Raw genomic sequence first — 13,479 nt, forward strand, 5'->3', positions numbered from 1 at the left:
ATAAATGGACAGCCGGCATGTGAGTCCCACTTGAGCCGGCTTGTTTGTTATTTAGGGAAAGGAGGAATTTAAAATCTAATTACCACAATCAGGGTGCATTCCAAATACCTTTTTAAAACAATTTTTCTTAAGAATTTCAACGAGTGCATAAAAGACAGATTTTTATGCTGCCTATCGCAATGTGAAATACATTAAAATTACATTTAAATTATTCAATAAACCAGTGTTCTTGTTCAAAAAGCCCATGCGTTCTGCACGAGTTTGCTTCACGAAATGTGAATTTTGTCGCCGATTTCAGACGTATTCAATGATGTATTCTCATACCCTATCTGCGGCGTCTCATCAGGGTCTACGCTGTTTGTCAAGGCTTTTTTTCTAGACGCTATGGATAAATGGGTTAATATGCACGACGAAAATATTGTAGCTATTACCTACTTATTTACTTTTTTTACATGGGAGATAACTTGTTATTTGTTCTGTCATAAAGTGTCATAAAACAGTACATTATTTAATTACCATTTATTTGTCTAATAACTGAATGTGCTCGGATCAGAGATTGCCATCATTGTTTGTTCAATGCAGTGTTTGGCATGATTTTCCGTTTACCAGGTAATTCAGTGTTTGTCTTGATTGTTTGCTGGATGTAATGTTGATACAGATGCATCTTTGCTGCGGTCTGAATGCATAAGTTAATGCTTTCAAGACAAAACAGAAACAAAAACGAGTTTTTATTTCGATATTGTATGTTTATTTTAACATTTTAATTATATTAACACACATATTTACTGACCAGCAGTTAAAGATGTTATAAGAAATAATGAAATGCTATTTACAGCGACTATATAAATATATATATAAGACAGATGCGAAAAAATAAACAAAAACACTTCCTCTGCCCAAAATATGAGGATCAGATTCAGTCTAAAAATGAATCTGTGAGTTGATATCTTTGAACACAAGACTTCGAGCTACCCAAATTCCAACATGAAGGCTCTATATCATTAGAGCATGGATACAAACACGAATATATTGATCACATAACTGTTTATTGATAACATATCTTTTTTAATGTATTATCTAGTTGGAGACACAAATGTTTGATTGTTCCTATCTTGATAACAAATTAAATGACCCGCGTCTTGTAAAAATGGGTTTCATTCCATATGCGACCAGTGTAGCTCCAATCCAGAACTCGCACAGTCTCATCATGAGCTCCTTTGCCCCTAATGAGACCGCGAAACCGGACTTTATAACAAACCGCGTAGCACCTGATAACTGCTCACGCTGGCCGCATATGTCATAATGGAAATTTTCGCGCAACGTGGGTCAAAATTACATTCATTTCAGTGTTTATTTTATAAATATCATATTGCAATCATAGAACTAAGCATCTCATCATCAAACGACGTCAACATTAGATATGGAAAGTTTTATGGTAATTGCACGTTCACATTATCCGGCCATTTTTAACATTCGTTTTACATCGAGTAGTGACCTCATTGTGTTCATCGCCGCAAAAGTCGGTTGAAAATGTTGCTTTTCTTTTTCCGACTCTTTAGGACCACTTTCACAACTGTTTGAAAAACATCTGAAATTCCTGTCATCGACGCAGACGAACATTCGATGAAGGCATCGGCTCCGATTGCCTTGGCAATGTTGCAACCTTCATCGTATGTCACGTGACTCTCGTTGTTTGGAATCCGGATGTCCGTCTGACAGCCAATAAGAATAATCGGCTTTTTCCGTTTCGTCTGCGTTGTGGTTTCCGGAATCCACACGTCCCGAACATTCTCCAATGTGTCTCGGTCGACGACGCTGTAGCAGACGATGATGACTTCACTGTCCAGGTAACTGTACGCCCGAACACTCTGGTAATCGTGCTGAAAATATTTATTATTTTAAATTGAAAACGAATACTTATATTATTTTCATTATACAATACATATATACTAATAATGAACATATAATGAACCCAAAACGTGGATTGTCTCCATGAGATTTGCTATGTCACGTTTTATGTTCATCGTTTATCAACAACTGTGAAGCTGTTATTGAGGGAATTGTGAGAATATGTAAGAATAATGATACTAAACGTGACTGAAGGGCCGACTGACATATTAGAAGACCGACATTTGATTGGGATGGTTTTGATAGAATATCTGGAAGGCGAACGTAAAATGGATATGTACTATAAACTATAAACTATTTGGTCTTCTCACAAGTATACAAGTATACAAGTGAACCAGGGACTTGTAAACTCTAAAACCGGTCAAATCCAAGATTATAATCCGTATCTAATCTCAGTCCAACTATACTTGTATCTTTTCAAAAATTCCTATCAATGAAAGCGGACCATTTTAGCCGATCAAAATTTAGAGATAATAAATACTAACATTACTTTTATCAAACAGGATGGCACATGAAACAGTCATGCGCTTATCAGATACACCTATCACACGCTAATGAAATTGCTAAATTAATGTGACTTTAATTGTCATATATCGATTTTAAAGTTGCTATCGTCACTTAACAATTCTCACATGACCTTCAAGCTGATTAATTTTAGCCCGATCGTGTTGTAAACAACGTTATATTTTGTAATTAGTTAAACCTGCAAATAATGTGTCGCCTATATGTATATATTTACTTTATTTTGCTGCGCAGATATTCCAGACCCTTTTATAAACCTTGTTTGAAAAGTATTTTAATAGTGCGCCGTATCCGTTCACAACGCAATAAAAGCAAAACAGACGCTTGGTTCAAATGTATTTTGCTTTGTTAAATAAGGAAAGCACGTCATAATAACAATTGCTGTTAGCAAAATGTGTACCTTACTGCTACTACGTATTTGCATTTCCTGTGTTAAAAATAGCAACCATATATAAAAAAGCAACACCCTAGCATTAATGCATTGTTTAATTACCAGGAGATCATATTCGTATAATTCGGTCAAATAATTTAGAGATTCGCGGAAAAAGTAACGAGCGTTCCAAGTAGCTCCATTATATTCCAAATGGTTATTTTGAAGCTGTTTACGGGCACTTTGCTAAAAACCGTGGCATCAGTTGGTTTATTAACCATTGCTTTATTAGCGGCATTTTCGTTTTCAAAGCATAATGAAACTTTTATGACATCCTTGAAAAGTTTGCTTGTCATAAATCCTGATGACACGATGGTTATGCTCTCAGAGGGGAAAAGCGAGCGCTCAATTTTCTACTGGAATCGATGTGTTTACTTCCAGATTTAGTAGAACTTTGCCCCTGGAGGAATGTAATCCAAGAGGAAACGCGTGACCGAATTAAGTTGCGTCTGTAAGGCGATTCTCGGTACGGAGATTCGAGGACTTGTTTTGCACGGTAATTTATAATGACTTTCATTAGGTAATAATTTCCCATGCGGTACAGCAAATAAATTCTACCTTATATATTTATATATTTGTGATTGTGGGTTTTGAAAGTTAGATGTATGAAGTGTGTTTTGGTATCCTGCCTAATAAGTAGATTGTTTAAGTAGATTGTTCTTTAAATAAAACTGAATTGGTTTCAATCGGTTAACAAGTTGTTATGTTTTATAGACCTATTTAATTGCAAGTGTAAAATATCATTGTTGATCGTTTCGTTTATGTTAACCATGTTAAACGCATACTCTTGATTCAAAAGTATATTACCGCAGTCTTACTTTTAAGATATTATTTTGATAGTAACCATCAATAAAAATTTATGATTCGTTCAGTTTTCACTTTAATGTATACTTAAACCGTTTCACCCACCATATATTATTCAAACCAAAGCATTTTTGCAATGTCATTGTTGTTTTCATTACAAACCAACCGTGTCCCCCTTCGAAAGTATCGTTTATGCGGTTGTCATGTTTACTATTTTGTACTACTTTGGGCACGTTTATTTCACCAAAACATAAAATGGCCTTGATTTATTTTGATATTATGTATCGTACGGGTATTCATACAATTTATTTCAGTCTGTAGGTGTTGTAATAATGTCATATACGTCTGTTTGAATACTAAATGTGTCATAAAACTGACGCTGTCAAAACATGTTAAAAACAGCGATTGATGGTTAATGTGTTTAATCTTTATGAGCCCACTGACTGGGATGCAGAAATTATTGTACTTGTTCGTCCGTCCGTACGTCCGCACGTCCAGAATCTTATGTTTTGAACTACTCTTTATGTACTTGGTAGATCTCGCTTAAACGTTCACAGCTGAATGACCGTAATATGTAAATGATCGTCAAGAGAATATGTGGGCAGCGATGAATTATGGCAGAATAATGGCCATGTGTCTGTCTTTTTACAGTCAACATATAACACATAGTCGTCAGTTAATTCCCCTTCAATATCTGGAGTGATCCTGCACATTTGAAATACCTTAATATGCAGATGATTTAATTGATAGCAGTTTAGCCTGCGACAAGTTCTGACAGAATAATGGCACTTTGTCTGTGTTTGTTTTAATGATGAAACATATAGTTCCAAAATATTGTGTTTTAAACTCTTCAATTTCTTTGTTAACTGCGCAAAAAATTTCAGAGCTGAAAGAGCTTAATTTGTAGATAATTGTTTAGAAAGGAATTATGGTTGTAACGAGTTTTGACAGAATTGCGATCTTTTTCTTTTTTGTCAACTGTGGAATATATATTTTGATTTGTCTATGCTCAAGCATGCGTCGTGTGGCAGTGTCTGTGACTTATTTTTTTTTAATTAAAATAAAGTTGCATTTCTGCGAAATAATTAACATCAATTACTCGATTAACTTCCGCGTATAATGAATAATTAAAGACCGAAAGCTCACGTTCTTGAATGCATTATATGCGTTTGTTCCTGTGTCAATATAATGCAAATATTTAATAAGTGAACACGTGACCAAATCAATAAATCAATTATTCAACATGTCAGTCGGCTCATCACACACTCAATCAAGTTGTACAAACATCAAACATGGTACAAGATAAATTATAAAAACACTACACATGCAGTTATTTTATCAGTTGTCTGTATATCCAGTTTCTGATGTGATATTAATTCCACGAAGGCAAAGAGTACTGATTGCAACAGTCTTAGATTATCAAGGAAGGTAGGGAACGTATGCTTCAAATGCATGTGATCCGATAACTGGGAAACGAGGCTTAATGCATGTGCGTTTGGTGTCGTCAAAGATTAGCCTGTGAAGTCCGTACAGGCCTACTAGGGACGACACTTTCCGCCTAAACTGGATTTTTGGTAAGATGAAACTTCCTTGAAACAAAAAATACCATTTATGTGCGGACTTCACAGGCTAATCTGGGACGACACTTTACGTACATGTATTAAGCCCAGTTTTCCCAGAACGGGGCTCATACATTTGCAAACCAGCGGTCTGCATTCAAGTTCTCAAATAAGAATTGTACACTTATAAAAGCCAGGGCTTGCAACGCTCTTAGACTTTTAAAGAAGGTATGGGGAACGAATGAAAGAATTACTGAGGTATAAGTGATTTAATTTGAAAACTAAAGAAGGTTTGTAAGTACCTGGCCTGGTGAATCGAAGATACTGATAGTGTACTGCTCCCCATGTACGGACACGTTGCCTGCAACGAAACAAACACTACAAATTGATTGGTCAATGCATCAATTATGAAGCACCATCAGTTTTTCTACCTATCACCTTAAACATTATCGTAGTAAAATAAGTTCTTTTTACACTAGTGATATCGTTTGCTATAAAATTGTGCATATAATTACACCGCAGGTGTCCCTGGGGTTTCATTGGAGCATTAATATTCATTACTGTTTCCAAGTAATGTTGTTCTGGGAAATGGGCGGGTGAAATGTGCCGATTTTTATCGGAAGAGTACTGCGAAGTACTTTTGACATGTTGCTTTTGAGAATTATGTAAATCCTGGCGCTATTGCCCAGTTAAGTTTGTTTAAATGAACATCACCAAAGAACCGTATCCTGGACATTTAATCTTTGGGAAAATCCGAGCGGGTTAATGTGCAAGACATCTTATGTTTCCCCCTATGATCGACAATTGCTGCCGAAACCTAGATACCTTTTGATAATAGAAATTCAGATAGACGAAGAATAGTCTTTTAAATTTTCCTCCTTTGTGTTTCATTTTTATTTTTATATTTCCGTTAAAGCGAAACATGATATTGATCTCCATAGGAACCAATCTATTTAGACGTTCAGTTTCTGCAGCAGTATGTTCCTGTACTGCTTGCGGTTGCGTCTGCTCGTTATAAGCGGCATTGTTTCCATGAGAACCCATGTCGTATTGAATATGGTACAGGGAGATCTGCTGTAATGATTATATTTTATTATTTTCCGAGGTATTTTACCTATATTTTTGTGTCTAAGTCGCTGCTTGAAACCAGATGGTGTCCTTATTTAGCATGTTAACAAACGTATCTCGCATTCCGGCTTTAAGTTACCCATGCATTATTTGTTGATACACTAGTGTGCTGTAATAACGTGTTTATTTGAGGGCATGGTATTATGAGGTTGGCTTATTCCAAGTCTAAAATATTCATTAATCATTAATAAAAACAGCTCAATTAAAACCATCGTGCATGTTTTTAAAAGAGAGTCACGAGAACGCACATTTGTGCGAGTAAGTGCCGCACTTTAGTTTGGAGTCTGATTGAATCATATTGCTTTAACTGACAAGAGAGGTTAGGGGAGAAAAATCACGTTTTCATGTACGTACCTGCATAGTTGTCAAACACTGTGGCCACGTAGTTTTCGTCCGGGGTCTGATTGTTCGTGAACGCTAGCGCCAGGGACGTCTTCCCGACCATACCGTCGCCGACCAAGGTGCACGGAACAACGCTGGAGTTCATATGACTCTTCATGACCATTTCTTAAATACGCATGCGCACAAAAATGTCAGCTTTCTAAACTTGTGTTTGTATGTCCAGAAAAAATCACGTTGTACACGTAAATCTATTAAGAGTTGTTTCTTTATATTGTTTCTTTTTGACGTCACTCAAAGATGTATCCCAATGCAATTTATTGATTTGCATTGAATCGTAAATATGCTGATACGGCGCGCCAAATATTAGTTTGTTGCAAGCGAAATTCCTTAAATACGAACTGTTCAAATCTGGGATTGTCATCAACACATACGACTTAAAATAAGTTCAGATCTTTCACATGTGTGACCCTGATCGATTGCAAGGCGCACGTACGTAAAACAGTAAGGGTTAAACTCTTAAATTAACCGCACTGCTTCTAATTCACAGCAAATGTCATCTGCAAGTTTTCACATGAAGTAAATCATATGAACAAATACAGGTAACTCTACTGAATCAACGCTTACTCGATAGTGACAGTAATCAGAAATCAGTTATGAACAACCTAGCCTTATATACAGCCTGTTTATAGCCTCGTTTAGTAGCCAATAGCGAGAGGCGGGCGAGAGGATTGTTTGAGGCGAATCCTGTACAGATAAAAGTTATCAGCAGAGTCATATGAAACGAAAGTATGTTAAGTGTATTTTGAAAAATCATTGACGTACATCACGTTTTGATAGCGTTCTCTGAAAGGCCTCGTTCCCTTTCAAAGTTTACATACTTTAAGTCGGATACACAATCTAGAAGGAAAATTGTTGATAAATTTAGGTATTATCTTACTTAAGTACTATTGAACACAGTTGTCTCTTTTTCTCTTCCTTTTCCCTCTAAATTCTATCACCACCATCACCACCATCTTCACTAACTATTGCTACTGCATTCAGTGATTTGGTATTTAAACTCATGCGTGCAACATATCAATAAAATAATTATTTTATCAATAAAATAAAATAGGCATAATGAAATTAATAGGTTATTTTCAATATGGACGTGTATACATGTATATGGCCGTATGTGCAAAATCACATGTCGTAATCACTCATGTGGCAAACGCTTGTCTGGTTGTATATCTCGGTTATAACATGCCACGACTTAAATAGCTTAACCACACCACAATCATAATATATCACATGTACTGCTAACAGTTCGTGGTTTCGATATTGTTTGAACTCACATCATATGACACATATATTTAAATATCATTTGAAAGAGCATGTGCTTACACATAGATGATATAGATTCATAAAAAATATAATGATGTTCATACTGCTTGTTTTTGTCTAGCCCATTTGCAGTTAGCTCGATATAGCTGTCTCAATGATCGTCAGTCCGTCGGTAGGCGCTGTCCTGACTTCATCGTTCGTCATGCAAATGCAATAAAAACAATTACTATTGTTTACCATTTGCAGACAATTTGTCTGGCGTAAGACCAATGATCCCAGATCAACGGTAAAAGGGAAGTTTTGACACTGCCAATCTGCCAATTAAGGCATACTACATTTTGTCCAGGACTTTTAATTCGTCATAAATTTATCGGACTACAATTTTAAATAACTTGGCACACTTTTCAGCACGAGGAGATGAGTATAAGTTTGGAATTAGCAATTTGACATAAGGAATTACATAGTCCAGACTGTAACTTAAACTCATAATTCAGAAAGCAATTACATATTACCAGTGGGTATATTGTGTGTTGCAAACGAACTGTGTCCGTAGCTCAAAGTTCATTTTCAAACTTGGGGGGGGGTCAAAGTTTAAATATGTGATTGATGCAGGTTATCCGATGATTTACTTCCATTTTATCAAAGATACGATCTTCAGGTGATCCATGCTCAAATATTGGAAACATGCATTTTCGGATGTATACAAACCCCCGACTTTGGTAAAAGTAATTAACCGCTGTGCTTCCATAAATATTTACGATGTGCATTGATCACTTCCGTATCTGAGGTGATATCAACGATATTTGTGGATTGTGCGCGTATTTTGATCATTTATTTCACGAGCGGACATAAACTGCAAACAGTTTTACAAATATAACACGCTATAGTAACAGGTTCCGCGACTAATAGTGAAATAAAATAAGTCTAACACGGAACGAAACCAATCTGCTTTTATGTCTATTGCGTGCTCGAGAGTAAATGTCTGCTAGCGAAGCATTGAATCTAACTTCCTGTCGCGTACCAGTATATGTGTTACGTTGTTTAACGTTATGTTGTTACTGACATTAATATTCCAAAAAAATGAGGTAAAAAAGTTTTTACAAGTGTTATCTTTTTTTCTCATTCGAGTTTTAAATGATAATGCGTTTCAATATCTTACTTTAAAATTCATTAATGATATTGAACAGTTAGCGAGAAAACTTGTCATTTTATTCTAAAATAGACTAAACATTAGTCAATATACGAAATTCAAAGTAATCATGAACATCATTGGCTACAATTTTTAATGTTTGTCTTAACAGCAAACCGGTTGAATTAATTTTTTACTATTAAACTATATTTTATTTGTTAGAAAGTCAATAATAGTGTTTATGATATTTCATTAAAAGTATGTCAGTAAATATGATAAATGTACTTTATCATTAAAACAAGTAAGGCAATACTCCATTAATTGGATTGCAAGAACTGGTAAGTGGTTAGATCTTTTTGTTATGATATATCACGATCTGTATTTTGTTTTCCAAGAATACAGGGAAAAAGACATGTTAAAACCAGTGTGAGTGAAATTAGCTTCATCAGCTGTGAGTGAAATTAGCTTCATCAGCTGTTGAATGTAGTCTAATAGAAAATCTGTCTCAGTAAAATAATAAAGAATAAATATAATTCACATTTGAAACACTGTCTCCAGCTGTCTACGTAATGCTTTGTCTAGAATTGTCTCATACGACATTTAACGATCGCATTTCAAATATTGTTGATATACACCAGAGTATCATATGATTTACTGAATTACTTTTTCTTATAAAAAACACAAAGGCGAAGGACATTTGACGTTGAATTATAATGTGGAATATGTCAAAAACACGATACCCAAAACCTTTAAATATTTTTCAGTTACTAAAACCTGAAAATGAACTTTTAATTATTATATTAATCATGTATGAAACACGTTTTACTTACTGGAAACTTAATTTATTGTCAGTAACTCTACCATGGGCCCGGAAACTGTCTTTTAATTAGCCGAAGAAACGCACATCTCAATATATGCCTGTTCGTCAGTTTTTAAGAAAAAGCTTGATATAGTACTGATGGTGACTCTTTCTGTTTGAGTGAAATATCAAGAAAACAAATGCAGATATAAATTACAATAGAACTTTCTCCGAAAAATGAAACTAGTGAGGATAACTCAGCTATTTTATAATAGCTATGATCTCTTTTAACAATTCGGTATTTAATGACACATTTACATGCTTGTAAATGTATATATATACAAGTAAATTACAAGTGTTTTTTCCTATGTGAATAACGTTAGTACATGTGGTTGTTTCCACATGTAATTTTAGGGTATTTCATGAAATATTTGTAAATAGAACACATACATACTATTCTACATATCAAAGATCTTGAACGTAATAATATTTTATGTCATGCCTTTATTTTTACGATTCGATAAGTATTCAAGAACAAAAAACAGCCAACCATGGAAACAGTGCATGTAAAACTGTAACCTGTTATTATACCATAGAGAGTTCGCCAAGAACAAAAAAGTGTCGTCAAAAATGATTGTGTTGTTGTCAAACGTCAACTTCTAACGTTTTCAGCGATTAAACGCCAGTTAAATAGACGTTGAAAACATTATCAACTAGAAAACGTTTTAAAAACACGATACATATTATAGGTCATTTGTGTTAAGTGTGACTTTAAAAAAGAATACATGGAACAAATCTTGAACCATTAACAAGAAATTCACTCACTTACTGTTCTTAAATACCGAGAAAACATTGAAGAGGTCGAACACAGCCTTATTGGTGTTCACAAGCGATGATATACCGAATGATAGCACACTAAATACGGAAGCTTCACTAGCTAAAATAGAAGGGCGTGTCCCGAAAGGGTTGAATCCATTGAAAAAATGCAAACCATGTTGAAGTTTAATAGATTTATAATATAAAGGCGAGCTAACCGCTAACCATGAATAATATTTGCTCCGTGCTTTTCATGTATTTATGTAATGGTTCTAAGTAAAAACAAAAAGTAAACGTCACGTTGAGGAATAACACAATGCTACTATAAATAAATTAGTATTGATATAATCTACGAGAAGTGGCCTTAATGAAGATACATGCATACACGAATCTAGTCATACACTCCTTAATCAAGTGAATTGTTATCTCTTCTCAAATTGGCTGTAAGTGTGATTTATTATTACCGATGTACAGAAACACGACATGAACCCGACACTGCCCTAAACAAAAAAAAATCCAATTTATTTAAGTAAAACAATACTTTAAGCTCTCTGATGAAATTTATTTAATTTATACTTTTAATGTAGTAAGTTTATTTTTGTAACTGGCAAATACATAAAAAGGTTCCCATTTGGGTTTAAAATATTGATGACAACATATAGGATAGGCAAGGGACACAGTCTGTCTTTTGCCGATATAAAACAGTTGTTTTTCGAAGACTGAAATTTACTGAAATAAAATAAACACTGTTAATAAGAAAAAAATGCTCCTGTCATTTTTCACAGATAGTTCATTGTAACTCTGGTAAAGCACCATTTCGATTAACCAGGCAGCAATTCCTAAAACTAATGTTCTTCGCAACACCACTTACGTTTCAAAACGTGTACGAATTGCAATCGATACATTTTTAAAACCCTATTGTAAAACAATTAAGTATATTGACGTAGACAATTTTTTTATATAAGTAGACAAACACAAAATTATCACTCTATATTCACAATGTACATGCATTTGCCATAACTTAGCTCATATCAAACAACAGTTAGGAGAGCCTACCATCCCTCCAACAGGTTTATTGTTAACGGCTCTTGCTCTCCCGCACGGCCCTGGTAGAGGAAGGTATAAGGCGGTATCAACATTATACGTTTGTAAAATTATATAGCGTTTCAAGCATGCAAAGTTTGAATAATTTTGGGGACTTATGTCGCAGTAGTTTTGTGGCATGCTTTAGATCACTTAAATTACGTATATTTAAACTGAATAGAAAAGTAAAATAGTCTTGATGGCCGAGAAGTTATGGCGATTTAAAAAAAAAAAGGACGTGGATTCGAATCCCGGTAATTCTATTTGTTTTACTTAAATTTTTTATTTTGTTTTAAAACTTAGATGTTTAATTCTCTCAATAAAGACATTTCATGACAATCTTAACATCTGTCAAATCTGTGTGAAAATAAATATCTTTAAGATAATCGACTAGGGTCATGTCGGCCTTGCCTTGACATTTTTTTGTACTCGCTGTTGGCTCGTTCAGCAATTCAGTTTACATTATCTGACTTTATTGAGATATTGCGATCATGTTGAGGCACAAACAACCCTGGGTTTGCGGAAAATGACTGTCCTTGCTGAATATTCATGGAATGATAATTGTTATCATGCACTATGCGATACTGCAATTTGGAAAACGAGCTATACACATTCATTAAATTAATAGTTTAGGATGGCTTTTACAACTATTTGTTAATACATTTAATTAGTTCATGCAATATTCGTGGAATTATCAAATTATTTTTCTTGCTGTTTTGGTGACAAATAGTTCGCAATGACAATAACACCTGATGTTTGTGTGTTCGGTAACAATACAGCACAACGTTTAGCTCATATGACAAATTGAACAGCATATTTCACCTTAATGGAAACCCATTAGGGACCCCCGCTTCGTTTAATGTAAAGAAACTATCAGGGTTTCATCTGTCGCGCGACTTTCCGCGAAAAATTAGTTCAGATACCTTAGGGATCCGCTCTGAAATGTATTCAATAAAATAGTTACCATCGGGATTCCGGACATTTTTATTTTTAGTGGAACTTTCATTTTCCACGAAAAAGGCTAGTATAAATATAATCAGTATAAATAATTATCGGTGAATTTTCGCACATTATCAACAGAACATTCACATCATAATAATCGGTATTAATGTGGAAAAAGTGGGCTATAAAAATCGCGCGGATCTTCGACAAGGCATAACAATTTAAATAAACTGTGAATGCGAAGTATATATGCTTTTGAGAAAATGGTTCTTGATGAAAACGACTAACGACTTAAGTTTGTCTATGTATGTCAAACTTCTCGGTTATCTCGATTCTGATATTTTAATCTGATTGAAAACCCCTTGCTGCCTAATTATTGTGTTGTCGGAATGTACAGTATCTTGCGAAACACGACTTTATGTAGTCCATGTAGCTGGTGGCCATCTTGCGTTTAACTTGAACTATGTGACATAACATGATTTGTTCAACTCTTTAGTTAAGCGGTAACCACGCAAACGATTCTGATTGTCCGTTGACCAACATAGGCCCTTGGATAAAGATTGCGAAATACTCTGACTAATTCTATGAAATATGCAGTTTATTTTAAGGGATAGTGTAAAAATCAACATCTATTTTCAAAATGCAAGACGTTTTGGAATGCTGAGATATATACATATAATTAATGACTATACCACTT

The 13,479-nt window shown here is 34.7% G+C and overlaps 1 protein-coding gene across 1 annotated transcript; it reads right to left on the minus strand.

Moving 5' to 3' along the window:
• Window positions 1-725: 725 nt before the first annotated feature.
• Window positions 726-7,348, minus strand: LOC127870743 (cell division control protein 42 homolog). The gene is made up of 3 exons (XM_052413182.1): window positions 6,706-7,348; window positions 5,526-5,584; window positions 726-1,880 (listed from the first exon to the last, which is right to left on the minus strand). The coding sequence occupies exons 1-3, from the start codon at window positions 6,854-6,856 to the stop codon at window positions 1,506-1,508; spliced, it is 585 nt and encodes a 194-aa protein (XP_052269142.1). The 5' UTR covers window positions 6,857-7,348; the 3' UTR covers window positions 726-1,505.
• Window positions 7,349-13,479: the final 6,131 nt, after the last annotated feature.

The sequence above is a fragment of the Dreissena polymorpha genome, chromosome 3 (assembly GCF_020536995.1).
Source record: "Dreissena polymorpha isolate Duluth1 chromosome 3, UMN_Dpol_1.0, whole genome shotgun sequence".
Taxonomy (NCBI): Eukaryota; Metazoa; Mollusca; class Bivalvia; order Myida; family Dreissenidae; genus Dreissena; species Dreissena polymorpha.

Excerpts from the sequence above, each read along its gene's own strand:
- LOC127870743 (XM_052413182.1), bottom strand. The coding sequence starts at position 6,856 with ATGGTCATGAAGAGTCATATGAACTCCAGCGTTGTTCCGTGCACCTTG. Across the intron at positions 5,585-6,705 it reads AGTGTTTGACAACTATGCAG|GCAACGTGTCCGTACATGGG; the intron begins GTACGTACATGA and ends GTTTCGTTGCAG. Across the intron at positions 1,881-5,525 it reads TCTTCGATTCACCAGGCCAG|CACGATTACCAGAGTGTTCG; the intron begins GTACTTACAAAC and ends AAATATTTTCAG.